The 17,219-nt window shown below is 45.5% G+C and overlaps 3 protein-coding genes across 3 annotated transcripts; 1 reads left to right on the forward strand and 2 right to left on the reverse strand.

The window, feature by feature from the left end:
• Window positions 1-2,440: 2,440 nt before the first annotated feature.
• Window positions 2,441-3,699, reverse strand: MELLADRAFT_87028 (uncharacterized protein; the record flags this gene model as incomplete). The annotated part of the gene is made up of 2 exons (XM_007403915.1): window positions 2,441-2,465; window positions 2,513-3,699. 2 exons carry the CDS (start codon window positions 3,697-3,699, stop codon window positions 2,441-2,443), a joined length of 1,212 nt encoding a protein of 403 aa, XP_007403977.1.
• A 5,552-nt stretch (window positions 3,700-9,251) lies between these two features.
• On the reverse strand, window positions 9,252-11,180 carry MELLADRAFT_101291 (uncharacterized protein; the record flags this gene model as incomplete). Its single annotated transcript, XM_007403914.1, has 5 exons — window positions 9,252-9,447; window positions 9,746-9,762; window positions 10,039-10,131; window positions 10,693-10,924; window positions 11,014-11,180. The coding sequence occupies 5 exons, from the start codon at window positions 11,178-11,180 to the stop codon at window positions 9,252-9,254; spliced, it is 705 nt and encodes a 234-aa protein (XP_007403976.1).
• A 427-nt stretch (window positions 11,181-11,607) lies between these two features.
• On the forward strand, window positions 11,608-12,610 carry MELLADRAFT_58627 (uncharacterized protein; the record flags this gene model as incomplete). Its single annotated transcript, XM_007403644.1, has 2 exons — window positions 11,608-12,084; window positions 12,191-12,610. The coding sequence occupies 2 exons, from the start codon at window positions 11,608-11,610 to the stop codon at window positions 12,608-12,610; spliced, it is 897 nt and encodes a 298-aa protein (XP_007403706.1).
• Between the last annotated feature and the right edge of the window lie 4,609 nt (window positions 12,611-17,219).

The raw sequence follows: 17,219 nt of genomic DNA on the forward strand, positions 1-17,219 counted from the left end.
GATCCAAACTCCACATGCCTGCGAAGTAACGCTCCACTCTCAATTGTTGTCCTCGTCAGCTCGCCCAGTCTTGCCATACCCCAATAGGCGATTATCCCAATCGTTCCCACCAGTTGTTCTGTTTCGGAGCCGTTGTAAGTTTCCCGGAAGAGGTTGAAAATCTGTCTTATCATTATCGGCCGTTTTAAGGTTACTAACGACTTCTCTTCTTCCTTACGTTTCGTCGCTGTTAACAAGGTTTTCACGACCTCGTGGTCTGCTGTTGGTCTAGAGGTGTGACGGACGATATGCCAGGCCCGAATTCCGTCGAGGTATTTCTTGACGGTTACTGAGCTAATAGGTCTGTCCGGTCCATCTGGTGCCTCCTCCTTTGACGTTCTGGCCCATGCCACGAAGTCGTATATTTCTTTGTCCGTGATTTTATGGTCTGGGTTGAAGGATCCTGCTGATTTCTCCTTAAATTCCTTGAACTTAGACACCCCGGAACTATAACCTGCCAACGTGGTTCTGGCCCAGCTTCCCGATGCCGCATGGCGACCTGCCCTTGATGCGTTTGCCGAAGCGTCGATGAAATGGCGGGGTAAGTTCGACATTGCTAAGCCCAGTCAGTGAGGTTGGTGGCTTTGGTGGAGGAGCCCTTACGTTTAACGTTCCTGAATCATCCGACTCTCTAAATCTCTCGGCATCTGAATGTATACCATATCTGACACGCGTTTCTTCGAGTCAAACCCCCTCGACAGCCTGTCCGCAGCGTTATCCTCGGACGTCACTCTTCGAACCTCGATGCACGCTTGATCCTGTAGGAGCAGGCGTTGCAATTTTCGCCATTCGTCGTTTACTGCTCGGTCCCTGGACTTGCCATTTCGAATGGCATTTTCTGTTACGGTGTTGTCCGTGAGCATGAGGAACCGTCTCCCCCCTACCGACCTCAAACTCTTCAGTAACAAGTATCCTAAACGCACCGCGGCTGTCTCTGCCCATGCGATGCCGCGTTGCAGACCGTCTCTTGATGGGTCATTCCAGCCAGATCTAAGGCGGAACTTGGCCCACTTCTTACCCACGATCACTCCGACTCCGTACGAGGTCAACGCGTCGCCTACCCAGCCGACGTTCAAGATTTCCGTCCGGGGAATGAGTCGTTTTGGCGTCGCTAGCGTGAGTGCCTTGCGCCATTCCACCAGGTCCTCTCGAACGCATGCTGGGGTTTCTCGCCGTGCTGACCTATGTACCCACTCCGCCATGTGGTGGTGAATATCTACGCAGTAGGTTTTCATTTGCGGGAGGACCATTGCCGTGTGAGCCAACTTCCCTGCTAAACGTTGTACTTCTTTAAAGGTGTGGGTCCTTGATGATAGGAAGGTGTTGATCTCAGCTAATTGTTCTTGAACTTTCTCTCGTGGTAATCGCACCGTTTTCTCGACTCCGTTCCAGATAAATCCGAGGTAACGCTGTTCCTCTGCGAAATCTTGTGCTTTCTCCACATTTTCGACGACGCCCATCCTCTGGCTCAAGGCCGATATTTCTGCGAGGGTCACTGGAGACCTTGTGTGTTTAGGACGCACGAACACCGTGTCGTCCACCCATCTGAAAGCAGCGGACAGTGGGAAGTTAGCAAGCACAATCGCTTTCCAGGTATCTGCCACCTGGCCAAATACCCCGCATCCTGCCACTCCGCCGAATGTGATGCGTGTGTCCAGCAACACTCGGTCGTCGAATGTTCGTATCATCAAGAATTTCCACTGGGTCGGGTCTGTGGGTATCTGGCGATAGGCTTTCGCCCAGTCGTAAATCGCTAATAAAAGTTCTTCTGGCGTCGAGCACAGGAACTCTGCTACTACGTGGAAACTATCCCAGGTAGTTTCGAAATCGACTTTATTGACACCTTCGTTCACGGATACAATCTCGGGGTCAATTCGAGGGAATGAAAGGTCATTTATCGGCCTCGTGGACCCATTTCCGTTCACCACTGCACCGATGGGGCTTGTTCGGAAGAATCCTATTCTCGCATATACCTCGCTTTTAGAGAAGGGACCTGCCATTCGTCCTGCGGCGAGTTCCACCTCAAAGTTCTCCAGGATCTTCCCTCTGGCTGCTTCTGCGGATGAATGATTTGGGGGGCAAAAGTATGGCACACCTGGGACCTCAGCGTGGTGGATACCTTGGTCGAAACCATGTTTCAGGCCATGCAAGATATGCCTATGCGTCTCTAGGAGGCCTGCCTTCTCTAGTTCTTCTTGCCAGACCAGTAAATTCATCTCACAGGTGGCCTCAGTTGGCCATCTCCTAGGATCATGATTGGGCCTCCTTTGTGGGCTAGGTCGAGTCGTCAATAACCTTTGGGGATAGCGGAATGAAATGACAAGACAGAACCACGGGTTATGAGGGGAGGGTAAGTCTCACTTCACACGCTCTCAACGCTCAGGGGAGGGGGGGGGGGCAACTACTCCTCGGAATTTGGGCAAGGCCTGGTTGCAATAGCGATATTCATATGCATTTCATGACGTTGGCTTACGCATATCTCCCCTTTCCTCTGCCTTTCTTGCCCCTAGGGCTGCGGCTTCTCGATGGGCTTCGTTTCTTGTACTTGCCCCTATCATCGCGCTGCGCACGGCCTCGGTCATAATCTCTTTGGTTGTAGTCACTCTCTCGAAGTCTGTCGCGGTAACTCTCGCGGTCCTCATAGGCGCTCCGTCCTCCGGGCTCCTTCAAGCGTCTCGCTGTCGCGTCTTTCCTCTCTGACTCTGACATCAGCTTCCAGCAATGGGACGGGATCCACGACTCGTTGTCTCTGGGACGCTCTCGGTCTGTTTGACGGTAGGATGATGTAGTTGTTGGGGTCTTCTTCGAGGATGCGTTTGACAATGTGGATCGGGGCAGGCCTGTCAGAGGGTTCAGGTGTGCTAGGACTCCGCCTGGTGCGTATGGATTTGTGCGATAAGCTTTTTCTTGGTACGCATCTGCCGCCAACTTCGCGTCCTCGAGAATTGCTGTCTGAAGCTTGCTAAAGTTTTTGATCCGATTATCTATAGTTTCCCGCATCACCCCTTGTCGTAAGCGTACGCAGTATCTTAGGGCTACCATCCAACCATAAGTTTCACGGATCCCCATCACTATCTTCCGGTGACCGTCGAAACGCTCCGACAGTGTTGTCCAACCTGCGTCTGCGACGTATTGTATAAACAATCCCATGCAATCGATCCATTCTTCGAATTGCATCGTCAGTTCCTCTGGAGGGGGGTTTCCCCCGTAGACTCGTAAGGAGGAACTTCCATCTTCGATTCGCGATTCTGAAGGAGCTTTCCTACGACTCCACTCTGTCTGGTCATCGGCGAGGAAGTAGCGGTTGAAGGTTGTTAAAGGTATGTAAGATTTGAATGTTTTCAACCATTGGGTTAGGACGGGAGACAATTGTGTGAGTCCCTTTCCCATTTCCTCGGAATCGTCTGCGACCAGCAGTCGACCGTTCTCTACCACATCCCCGTTTCTCAAAACTAGGCGACCTTTCTTCGTGGCCATAAGTACCTTCACCATTTCCGCTTCTTCCTCTGCCGACATGTCGTTAGCGTCCAGCGTCTGGGTTTGACCTGCCACCCGAGTGGGTTGGGTATTGGCGACGTGATTTGTTGCCTGAGGGAGTTGGCGGGTCCATCCTGCAAGAGGAGGTTGGCGTGTTGGTGGAGGATTCCTCTGGACCGACATTGCACGAGGTGGGGAAGGGGGGGAAGGGACGTGATAACGGGGCGGCGATGGATTCCGAGGGGGGGCGTAGGATCTCGTCACTGGTTGTGACTCTTGCTGTGCGTAGTCTACCGCTTGGTGTGTTTGCTGAGTTCGCGTGCGACTGTCTCTGAAACGCTGGGCCAACGGCTGATTGCTTTCCGTGTCTGGGCTGGGCTCCTCTGCGATCAGATTGTATGGTCGAGCGTTGGGTAGTCCGCTCTTGCTTGCGATCGGCGTTTCGTAGCGTAAGCCGCTACCGCTTGCTATCGGGCGTCCGCCCACCTCAACTTGTCTCGACTGCGAGGTTGGGCCTAGGAGGTAGCTCAGCAGGGCTTCTCCTTCTGCGTAGTGTCCTGTTTCATATAGGCGGTTCACCAAGTCATTTGGGTTCTCGAACGCAGTTGTTTAATTACACACGATGTAACTGTTAGCTCCCTTTCCTCTATTTCGTCTTTTATCTGATTGCTGAACGCTGTTTCCCGCCCTGCTCCGTAGGTTTGTGGATCTCAAGGGATACGACCTTCCACCCCACTCCATAGGTTCTGTGGATTCACCCTCCCACCTCCTCTCTAGGTTCTGTGGATCGAGGGATTCTGGCACCTCTACCTCGCGGTGTCTTAGGTCTCTGCCCTGCCCCCCTTCCGGGATCATGGCTTTCCGCCTCCCATCTGGGGTCTAGGACTTGTAATCGGACGAGGCTCGTCGTGTTGATGAAGTCGGGGTGTTTCTGAGGTAGGTGAAAGTGTAGTGAAGAAGGGGGGGGGGTTTCGACAGAAGGGCGTCTTACCTGATGGTTGTCGGTAAGAGGGCTGGTCTTCGTCCTCTGACGGGGTTGGGCTTGTGTGGCTCTCTGCCCGCGCTTTCCCTTTCTCGGCTGGAGGTCTCCAGGAGTGGTCGTCTGCGTCTGAGCCGATGACAGGGCCTTGGAGCAATTGCGCGCCCGTCGGTTCGCCGTCAATCTCGTTTAGGGGTGAGCCGTCTATGTTGCCGTCCTGTGCATCGTCTTGGTCTTCATCGCTCTCGCCGATTTGTCCTAACGATTGGTGATTTAGTGTCGATTGTCGGGGGGTTGCCAGAGGTGGACCCGGGGGTTGTCCAAGGGCCACTGATCTAGACCTCGTGAGGGTGAGATCTGGTACCTGTTCTGCTGATCCGATGGGGGCTGTCGACTGTGACCTCACCGGAGGGGGACTTGGGGGTCCATCCTTTGATTCTCTAGACTCCGTGTATGCTATGGCTCATGCGGTCGCCTCTGCCACTGCTCTATCCAATTCTTGTTGATCGTTTGACATCTTGAATTTCAAAACTAGGTGTTTCCTTCGCAAAAACTGAGAATCTCACCAACGTGTGATGACTCGTGTGAGATTATTGGAAACTTGAGATGGGTTGATCTGTAGTGATCACAGTGAAAGAGGGTGAGGGAGATCGAACAGGTATCGCACGCCAAATTTTTGGCCGAGAGATTTGAAATCTCTTCGCCATGCAAACCTTTTACTACCTCACCTTTCACAGGTCGCCCTCCCAAGTTTCCATGGACGGTAGAACCACCTGTGTTATGGTGGTTCAGGTCATGCTATATTTCATTTTGTTTCTCTCTCAGGGAAGCACTGCACAGGAACCACTGAAAAAACACTGTATAGCTCACTATTACACTATGTGGTTTGCAATCAGGCAGAAAAAGAAACAAGATTGATTACAAAGCCAAAGTCTATGTGTACCTTCAAGCCTATTGGGCTGGATCATGTAGGAGAGTAGATATAGTGTTGATAGAAAATAAAAAGGAAATAAAGAAAGATCTAAACAAAAGTAGAGAAATAGTAAAAGACAAAAGATAAGAAAGATCAAACACTGGAAGCATGTTCACTTAAGCAATTTCTAGTCAGAAATTGCATTCTGCAAAATTTAGAGTGCTGGCTAACTTGACTAAGTCCCTCTCGGACAAACGTGTAGTTGAGAGAGGGACTTAGACCTTATACCACCTCTTTGGCATATGAGCCAGAAAGGTATGGCTGGGCACATTTATAATCCCCCATACCTTAGTAGGCTGTATACAAACATCTTCTGGACCAAAGAAAGGTCCTCTGCGCCTGATCATCCTACACACACATGTCTTTTCAAATCCCTCCATTGTTGCCAGGAAAGCCCTTACAACCAATATACTTGAAGAATTGGTTTTTGTGTAACATTTCAATGTGTTTGGTGTGAGCTTTTGACAGGTTGTCAGCTTTTGTCCTGATTTTCATATTTTTTGCAAACTTCACACTTGCATTGCTCTGTGGGTTTAGAATCAAATTCAAAGCAGTCTAAACATAGGTGTGTACATTAAGTGGGCGCACAGCTCATTTCTTTGGTCCCAAGGATAATTGTTTTCAGGATACAAAGATATGGTATGTTGAGAAAGTCCCCAGCCAAACTTTTCCGGCTCATACGCCAAGGAGGTGGTATAAGGTCTAAGTCCCTCTCTTGACGACTTGTTTGTCCAAGAGGGACTTAGTTAAGTTAGTAGTGCTGGGTTGGTGGAGTATGGTTCATTTTTGCATTTTAAACTTTACAGAACCCAATTTCTGCCCAGAAATTGCTTAAGTGAACACACCCCAAGACTTTTTTTCTTGAGGCTGATGAGATAGGCTTCAAGAGCCTTTTGAGCTTCTCCAAATACCCCAGCTGGTATGATGGCTTCCTTGAACCATGCTTGAGCCCCCCCCAACTGCTCCATGGTCTTAGGGGCCATTCCACCTGGGCAAGGGTTCCAAATATCCACAGCTGCCAAAAAGGTTTACTCACATGCACAGGATGTGGCAGACACCAACAAGTACTCACAAGCAAGTTGCAAAAGGACTGGACATCTTTGCTTGTGTTCCTGTGAATGGATAGAGGGAATTGAGTGGGGTTTGGTCCTTCTTAATTGGAAAATTCCCCTGAAAATAATTTGTGGGTTCAGTATCTGGTGATTTTTGGTAAAAGTGTTAGAAACTCCAAAGATATCAAATGTGTTGGTATAAGTGGGATCATTGTTCTCATCAGGTGACAGAGTTGGCTCTTGCTTTTCTGACTCATCCTTGTCTCACAGTCCATTGAGAGCGTGTTTGATGGCCAGATTGGAAGATAATTTGTGTTCAAGGTAATTGTCAACTGTAAGAGGTTTATTGCTGTGCAATAAACCTCTGGCATAGTGACAAAATAAATGTTCATTACCTCTCTACATAACTAAACAGATGATATAAACTATATACAAGAACAATAACCCTCACCTCAACACTCTAGTTTCAAGAAGTGAAATTGAAAATAAAATCATTCAAAACAAATTCTGTGTAATGACATATGTTACAGAAAACAGTCGTACTGCTGCATGTAGCAATGTTCCAAGAAAAAAGCAACAATCAGATAGGATCAAAATGGAAGCCACAGGGTTGATTAAAATGAACCCTGACAAGGTGTAACATAAGTTTGACTACACACCAGCCTAGTGATCCCTGACCAAGTGCAACATAATCTTGACAATGTTCCAGCCCTGTTATAAATCAGGGCCCGGTTTAAAATTTTACTAACAACAAAACATCAGAACCCTAACCTATTTGACAGACCGGCCAACATTGCTACAATGAGGTACTAGATAAATATCAGTTCATATTTGCAAATCAATGAAAGAATTTGCATATTTCACCAATTCAACAACAACACACATTTACCTTTCTTGTTAGAAGATCAAACTACCATTTTTCAAAATCCAACTGTGTTCAAAAACCAAACTTATTATCCACTTTGGAAACTCTTCCTTCAAAGGCTTCTCTACCAGTTTAACTTTTTGTTGTTGTTCAGATATATTTCCCTCTATCTTACTTTTTCCACTTAGGATGTTACAGATTGTTTAGCAGTTGCTATCTGACTAAAGTTCTTAGTTTTCCTCCCTTTTTTGATAAAGACTTGTTTTATCAAACCAATGCTAAAGTGGCACCCAGGATAATTTTATGTCAGTAACATATTCACCTCATCAGGTTAATTAAGTCATTGCACTTACTATAAGATGCTGGCAGCAGATTTTGTTCCGCACCATAGACAACTATAAGTAAACAATCATAATTTTATCAATTACTTACAAAGAATTGAAAAATAACTTCCCTGTAGCTTAGGAGATATCTTCCAAACTTGAAAAGATAAGTTTTGTAAGTATCATTCAGCTCAAACTACTGCATTTATTCACTCACTCAGAGGTTTGAGCTGACAGTGATGAATGGTAAAGAACTTCCCTTGGAAACAAGGGTTAAGGATAGCAAGACCAATGCATTCAGTATCAAGCACCTTGTCCTGATACTTGGTCATATATTCAATCCTTTTGTTGATGGCAATTTTGATGCTTTAGAATTCTGATGCTATGGATTTATGAGTTTTGTCAAGGGACACTTGAACCAAAAAATTGAACTTGGTGAAATACCTGAGGCTCAGATAAGTTTAGATCAAAACTTTCACTTTTGGACTGGGCAAGCCTCATGGGTCATTCATGAAGATGCAATAACATTGTAAGTAAAGGAATTGCAGATGAGTGAAGTGAAAGAAGGTTTGAAATTGATGAGGATCAAACCCTTGACTCATAGGTAACTTCTAAAGAGAAACAGACAACATACACAGCTAGGAGTTAGCAGCACACAACAAGAATAGAGAGCACATATGGCAACACATTAAAAAAGATCACACAACACAACAGACAATAAATCAAATGTGATCATACTAAGGAACACACTAGACAAATACTCAACACTATTTGCTGTCATAATAACCAAGAAGCCTTTCACACCCATTTTGAACTGGTGGCAAGTTCTCATAATGAATAATTGGAGGTTGACAGGACTCCATCATGGTGTCCGTGTAGGGTTTGCTTGTCAACAAGCGCACACCAACTCCCTTTGAGGCAGAGGGGGAAGTCATGCGCACTTGTCAACAAGCAAGCTCTACACAGACACGGTGCATGTGTGTGAAATTTGCCAACCAAGAGCCCCTCAAAAGACCCATCCCTTAAGCTAACTCATGAAGACTTGCATCATGAGGTGGGTGAAACTTTTGGTATTCTTTTTATCTTGCCCCCCACTATGACAATATGGTATGGTGGCTAGTGCCCAAAAGTCCAAAATGTCTGACCAAAATCACCTACAGCTAAGAATTGGATTTGTGGCCCTGCTCTTCTCTACTTGCAGGTTTCTATGAAGTTACTCATATCAAAGGTCAAATGTCTTACAGTAACTCCTTTTGGGGTCAAGAAGTGAGAACAATTGCAATTGGCACATATAAATATAATGGATGAAGGTTAACAAGGAGACTGAATTGACTGATCAGGCCTCTTCTAGATATATTCTAAGGTGGCAAACCCAAATAGTGTATTTGATACATTGTGCAAGTGTTAGAAAAGTTTCTGGCTGTTCTATTTGCTTTGTCCTATGTCTATTTATTTTCTAGTCATCATAATCTCTGGATATTGTGGACCTGGGGCAGCTTTTTACCTGCTCTGTAATACAAAAGCTGTCAGCCTTGTGTCACTGCTACACCATCACGGAGCCTCCATTTACACGGGAATATTCTTTTGACACTGAGATTGTGATGTCATGGAATATGCTTGGTGTACATATGTAGCAACACAGCAGCGTATGTTCACCTGACCATTTAGCGCGGCCGGGATTTTTGTATTCTTTTCCGTGCGCTGATCTTCTCAGAATGCCCGGTGACATGTGTAAATGACTGGTGATCTGATATGAAAATGAAAATGTGTGTGACAAAAAGGACACTTGTGATAAGGCAAATGACAGAGTGAGGGTAGGCAATAGAGCGGTGTTGGTATACAAATACTGAACTTCAAATGATATCAAACCGGCAGATCTGGACAAGGTTCAGAGAAGAATGCTGGATAAAACGCGGTCAAACTTTCCAAGCTAGCGGAAAATATGTTGTTGATGGGTGGAATCAAACCTGCGCACAGAGTTAACATATCTCATCACATGATTCACTTCACGCGAGCATCTTCGTCGATAAGACTCACGCGGGCTTGACCATCAACTGTATGGAAAGAAAGGGAATAGTGTCGCGGATTGACCTTGTGTGTACACTACATAATATGGCATGACAAATGACCCCACGGAATGGCATGTTGATTTAAGCAATGTTGATATATATCTTGGTTGCACCGGCTGTGTGGGATTTAGTACACCTACTCCTGTCCTGGCGCTGACAATTCGGATATAGACTCACATTATCAAACTCCAGATATTCAAGTCGTATCATTGCTTTTTTTTACTTCGCTATCTCTATCGCTATTTCAGTTGCTCTACATACGCTTATTCCTCCGAACGCGGTCAGAGAAGTTACCGGTTCCTTTGGCGGTGTCTTTAGGTCCTCGTCATGATTTCTTTTCTCCATGTCCTTCCACTGGAATCAAAGAATGATCAAGAAATTGAGAAAGAACCCATCTTGTACATACACCAAATCAAACGTTCTGACAGATCTGTAAATGCAAGATATATCACCAGATCCAACTTATCTCTATGACAGAAAGCCGCGAATCTTGATCAATCGCAACCCGCGTCAGGTGACGATATTTCGCGCACATCTTCCACGAGAGCTTGAAAGATCTTTGGAGCCCCACTCAATCAACACATCCTGAATTTTCACTGTGATCAGTGTCCTGCTTGATCGTCGGTTTGAATGCTAGGATTAGGAAACAAATGTTGCGATGGCACACCGGTTGTAAGGCCTTTGTCTGGCACGTTGGAAGCGAGATACATACATACAAGGCATATCCAGGCCTCAAAGGAATCCTTGCAGCAGACCATAGATTAAATCCTTGATGTTATTTATGTAACGCCATCTAATAGTCTTGCGATACGTGTCGGAACTCTGACAGAAAGTCTAGTGCATTCCAGATTAATTGCCAAGGGAGATGACACAGTTCGACCAAGTTCGGCACCACAACCACCGACCACAACGAACGGGTGATCCTTGAAAGGTCTTGAAGATTGATGCTGTTACTTCATACAGCCTGACTACGCCACTCGTGAGTCGTCTCCACCTGATCATAACAGAATTACGCTTGAGGCTATACCTCCGCTCTGTGACCGCGATGACGGTATGAAGAGGTTGCGGTGTTCCTACCGCAGTCTCCCACCTTTCTCCCAGCTCAGCTCGGCCTTGTTGGTGGGAGCAATGGGTGGTTAACCTTAACCTTGATGAGTCAATGTCAAGTCGTCGGGATAATGGCTCAGCCTAATGGCACGTTGTGTGGATTTTCATGGGTATGACAAACCCCCTTACAATCCGATCCATGCGTCCTTTCGCGAGGATAGGCGCGTATTCGTCGATCTAAGGCATGCTTTGGTGACTGTCATTTGGGCAAGCTCGATCCGATTCGCTGCATTCATTGAACTTCCATGTTTCTTCGCACTACCCGATACTTGACTCGAAATCTCTTCGCATCTCATATCCCAGGGTGGTCCACTGTACCTACCCACCTTTCACCTAATGAAACTCCCCTGGCTCCGTTTGTAGATCGACTTTAACATCTATAATATATGACCGCCAGAGATTTCGTATGTTAGAGACTGAAGGAAGTCTTTACGTCTAGCTTTAACCATATTTTCTTTATGACCGCGCTTTTCTCCGCTCCAAACGCGACATCCTTATTCTGTACCGCTTTCAATATCTCACCTTGCCATCTTGAAGCTCAGAACTCTTCCTCAAACTTGTGGTCTGCGTGCGTGCTCATTTTTTTCACCGGCAACAGTCTTTACTTATCTTCCCTCGTCTCTTCCTGTCAACGACTGAATTGTCTTATCACTCAACAAGTCACCTGTCTGAACATTGTAGCGGCTTCGTACATTCCCCTTCTCAACTTAAACCGTTTCTATCATGGGCCTACTGATCGCCGACGAAAAGCTGCTCAATGATCAAGAGCAATATCTCCTTGACCGAAACTCTGCAGAATCGCGACGGCTGAATGATCAGCACGAGATACTTCTTAAAGCTGCGGGTGGCTATATCCCAGTCCCATTCTCGGTTCAGGCGGACAACATCTCCGCCATACTTGATCTCGGTACTGGGAATGCTCAGTGGCTTCTCGGTTTGCGGCAGTCTGGCATCGTCGCTTCAAATGTGGAGTTGTATGGAGTGGATATTAGCGACCGTATGATGCCAAGTGTCGAAGTAGAAAAGCAATTCGGACTCACCCTGGAGGTTCGCGACCTATGCGAGCCATTTCCGTCTCATTGGAATCAAAAATTCGATCTTATTCATGGAAGACACGTTCTTATATGGATCGAACCGCGAAAATGGCCGACAGTGCTCAACAATCTGAAACAAGCTCTCAAACCGGGAGGAACATTGGTGGTAAGCCTCAATATGGAGTATTCTTTTTAATCAGCTTCAGGTTGGACCGCGTATACTTTCTTACTTGGGGTTCTTGCCTATGTCGATGACCATGCTGTCCTTTCAGATAATGTATCCGGGTGAAATCCCCTACGATGTACACACTGATGCACCCTTGGCTTGTAATTCAGCGCCAATGAAGTTATTCTCGGCTTTCATTCGGTACGTGCTCAACGTGTCTAAAGATTTTCATGTAGGGTTAATTCTTCAGCCCTTTCGATACAGATACACTGATTATGAGGGCCTCCCTCGACGAGCTGCCAGGAATCTTCCCAAACTAATGCAACAGGCTGGCTTCGATTCCAAGACCATAACATCACATACCGGTAAAATAAATCTGGGACGTGCAGAACCCGATGTCACCCTACGACCTGCGAGCTCTCGTCATTTAGACTTCGTCGTCCAAAAGACCCGAAAAATGAGCGAGCTGATGTCATTTGATGACATAGGGTGTCCATCTTACGATGACGAAGACGGTGGGTCCTGAGATCTCGTGCAAAACAAGATTCCCAGTCTTACTGATAGATGTTTCCATTTTTAGGGTGGAATGAACTCAGCGAACAATGGCGGACTGCTACAACAGTAGGGTTTTACTACGACTTGCACATAATCTCGGCCCAAAGACCGGTGGAAGATCCACCACTTAATACTTGTCCGTCGCCGACGTCAGACCTGTAATTCCTTGATGAACAATCAGACTGGCATGAAGCCGTTGACAATATCTCAGTTTAATTATTGATTTTGGGCCTTGCTTTTTTTTGTATCTTGAGTTGTTTTCTAGTTTCTTACTGGGTGTTTATATGTCTGGGTATAGGCATTTACGTGATCGGGCGTTATAAGGTTTTCTATTCGATGAATTTTCTGTGCAAGTTTACTTGAGGAAGGGCAAGCTATTTAATATACTTTTTTGTACTAATTCATCAAACGCACGAGATGAGAAGAATTTTCATTCTAAATGTGATAGATATATTATGAGGTATCGTAAGAAAGAACTCCTCTTCACAATTCTTTGCGTGTCCATCTTGATACAATCAACTTCAAGGCACGAACGCGTCTTTCCTTGAGAGCTTCTCCCCTTTTGTTTTTGACCCGTAGGGTTGTGACCCGACCCTGAGTGTGACGAGGCCACCCAAGGGGCATGTCCGGCCTCAGATAGACCCGAGTAGCGTTCAAAAACTCGCAGGGCCGACCAGGGCACACCCTGAAATTTAGGCCTCGAGGCTCGGCAGGCCCAGGCTCACAGGTAGGGCATAAAACACTCAATATAGGTGTCAAAAAACTCTCGGAGGGAGGATGTTACGTATTTCAATCAAGTTAAAACAAGTTGAAAGACTACTGAAAATGAAAAAGCTTAGACTTTACTTCAGGTATTTGTGTATATAAAAAGTTATAGAACACTCTTTCAAGGTTCAGGTATTTGTGTATATGAGAACTTATAGAATGCTCTAAGAGCCTAGTTAGCAATGAAAAACATTGTTGAGAAGTGTACTTTGAAAATAAAACGAGTCTGCTCTGATTTTCAAAAATAAAAGATTCTACTTTGACAAGAAATTATTTCAGTATTTGAGACAAACCTGATCCCCAAAGTTGGTGGGAGTGAAAGAGCCTTGGTGGTCACCCATGACTTGTAAAGCATTGGAAAATGAGCTCTTGGAAGGTGCACTTGTGTTAGGAACTGCAAGCATTGCTTTGGCCATTTGTGCCAGATTGGGCCAGTGACATTCTGCCAACCCCCAGTAAAGAAGGGGTGTGCAGACCCCATCTTCCTGAGGTGCAAGGAGATACTCCTTGACTTCAAGTTTGATTGGAATCAATTTGGGACATTTGATGTAATGCTGAGGTCGGTCAAGAGTGAAGGTTTCCTGAGGTTCAACAACCTTGACATCAGGATTGAGTGAAGCCTTGAATTTTGAGGCTTGATTGGTGAAGTAGTTGAGTATATCTTCTTTGCCCAAACCAAGCGATTCCATTGTTTGGGCTTTGACCATGGTGAGCTTGAGACAAGGATCAAGAATGGCAGCACATATGTACACCACTTTTGTCTGGGCTGCATCCTGATGATTAATAATTTTCTTTATCATTGGCATGATAGCAGCCTTGAGTTCCTTACACTTGGAATCAGCCCAGGCCTATCATGAAATCCAAATACTGCATCAGTAAGACATCATGCAGAAAAAGATAATAATCAAAATAAGAGAATGAAGATAAAATAAACAAAATTACTAACATGTTCAAGCCAATCTACAAGCCATTGATAGTCAGGCATGACAAGTGAGAATGTGGGGTATTGATGGCCTTCAATGATTTTGGTAACAGTAGCAAGAGGCAATAAAAACTGTACTAGATTTTTGACTAAGGTGCATTCTTCATAGTTAGTTTGAAGCACTCAAGTGCTGGGTTGTAGTTGAATTGATACTCCAACACAAATTGAAGCTCAACAAAACAAGCAAGAGAAGAGTGCTTTGAGGACCACCAGGTCAGGACTTCATGAACTCATCCAACTTTGCGATCTAAGGTAGCACAAATTGCAATGGCATTGTCAAGAGAGGTTTTGAGCTGGCAGGAAGATCTTCTTCTGGAAGCCTTGAATTCATGTGAGAACACTGATTACCTCAGAGGGTGAGGTAGCCTCAATAAACAGAGGAACTGAAGACAAAGTTTGTAGGATATTGGGATCAAGAGGATTGATTGGAGAATTGAAGTATGCAATCAACGGAAATAATAAAATTACAAATGTAGTTAAGAGAGGACATAAGAGAGTAGTGCTGAAAGATAAACCAAAATACATCATAAAATTGAAAGGAGAATTACATCAATAAATTGCCCCAATGTTTTATTCCCAATCTACCAATTTCAAAGTGGCCGCAAACATGACCTCCATTTCCATTACCTTAGTGTTGTTGTTTAAGCCAGAGTCCGTTGTTTTCCCTAAAATGTGTTTATTGTACACACAAATCAGCTTTGAAATTCTTTGATGAAGAAAACAGATAAAACACTTATCTTTTTGTGCAAGTCATGAAGAATTAGAAACCAAGCAACTGGACAAGCCAACAGTAGTCTGTAATGATTCCATGCAACCATTTTAAAGCGTAGCAAAACCCTACAATCATGGAAATCAGTGCTGATATTCCACACTACCAATGCTATAAAAGTGTATCAATTTCTTTGGGTTGTCCACACAGTGTGGACTAGTAAGTTATGGCTGGTATTAGCCTGTGGGATCGATCAATGTTCTCATTGTTCAGTTCAGTAAATGAAAAATGTAAAAGATAAACAAATTCACACCTTCACTTGTCGCAACACCTCTGAATGAAGAGACTTGTACTTAAACCTTTTTGGCAGTTTGTGTGGCTCAATGTTACAGCTGTTTTCAAAATTAATGTCATGGTGCGGTTTTTCATTTTCATTTTTCCTTGAAAGCCACACCAAATACAGCCAATACAGGCTTGAAAGACCGGAGCGGGGGTTCAAGATTCTATGTAAAACCCGGACCGGTTTCCATCAGGTACATACCCTTACCCATTTCCGATCCCGCCACATCGATATTTTTCTCGCTCCAACATCCACACCTCTCTTCCATCCATTTCACCTCACCTGTCGACCGATTTTCACTCCACCACACCTCCTACCCAGCCAAGCCAAGCCAGGCTCACTGGCAAGGTCTGAGGTTTGATATGCTTCACTACCCACATCCATCACAACTCTTCCCTGACACTGACTCGTATGATTTTCATTATTCCAGGATGGCTCGAGTTCGAAAGGTCCGAGGCGGAAAGTACGACGCGAGTATCAAAGTCTTAGCCATTCAGCATCTGCGTGAAGGCAAGACAATCAATCAGGTTCGAGACCTTCTGAAGTCACCAGTTACCCCACGCACAATCTCTAGATGGCACGCGCTGTACCAAAGAACGGCATCGGTTGTGCGTAATCCTGACGATTACGAGAGGTTGGGACGAAACTTAAGATTATCGGATGAGGACCGCGACTTTATGCTTGAGCTCCTGGATGGCAATCCTGGTCTATACTTAGATGAGTATCGACATTCAATCTATCGGCAGACTGGAGAATGGATATCCCTCGCAACTATCACCCGTGACCTCAAGATTCGACTGAACCTTACTCTCAAAAAGGCTTGAACTGTGCACCCCAATCAAAGTGACACAAAGAGGGCTCGATATCTACACGCAGTCGGAGCGTTGACACCCAACATGCTAGTTTTTTTAGGTAAGTCATCCAGTGACTAAGTTTGATTATACTTGATTCTACTCGAGGTGTCTCAGCTGATTTTTTTATATCCAGACGAGTGCGCCATCCAGGAACGCTTCCTCAAAAGACAGTTTGGCCGCGCCACCAAAGGACAACGAACCAAGAGAGTCCCATGGAGCCGGGCCGGCAAACGCTACTCACTTTTACCAGCCATCTTCAGGGGTGGCATCTTGGCACTCGATTGCCAAGAGGGGAGCTACTATCGTCGCGATTTCGAAGGTTTTCTCAAACATCGACTGGTAAGTGGATGTTCAAGTCCTCACCGGTTGTGGACTACCATGCTGATATGAACTGTCTGATACTGTTCGATAGTTCCCTGTCATGAATCCTTATCCCCTAGCAAATTCTGTGTTGGTCATGGATAATGCACGTATTCATAAGGGTGGCCGGATCGCGGAGCTTGCTGAAGAAAGAGGAATACGGATAATATACCTGCCCCCATACTCACCTGATCTCAACCCCATCGAGAAGGCGTTCAGCGTCCTCAAATCTTGGTTTCGACGTACCCAATGCGTCAATGTAGCCCCGAACATAGAGAAAATCGATGTCATCATGGACTCGGCTTGGAACATTTTCTCGGGTGGTCTTATGCATCGTTTATACAGCGTGTGCGGCTATTGGGTGTAGCTATGGTGCTCAAAGAGATTAGATTCCTCCTGGTGTTTCCCAAGGATCATTTAAATACTCGGTCTTGTTTCTAACCTGTCATATCTACCATCTTGTCGAACAACTTATATACTCGGTCATGTTTCTAACTGTTCTTATCTATCATCTTGTCGAACAACGGTCTTGGTTGTACCTTATCCTGTCTACAATACTGTCGAGCAAAA

Source organism: Melampsora larici-populina, assembly GCF_000204055.1.
Source record: "Melampsora larici-populina 98AG31 unplaced genomic scaffold MELLAscaffold_1, whole genome shotgun sequence".
NCBI classification, from domain to species: Eukaryota; Fungi; Basidiomycota; class Pucciniomycetes; order Pucciniales; family Melampsoraceae; genus Melampsora; species Melampsora laricis-populina.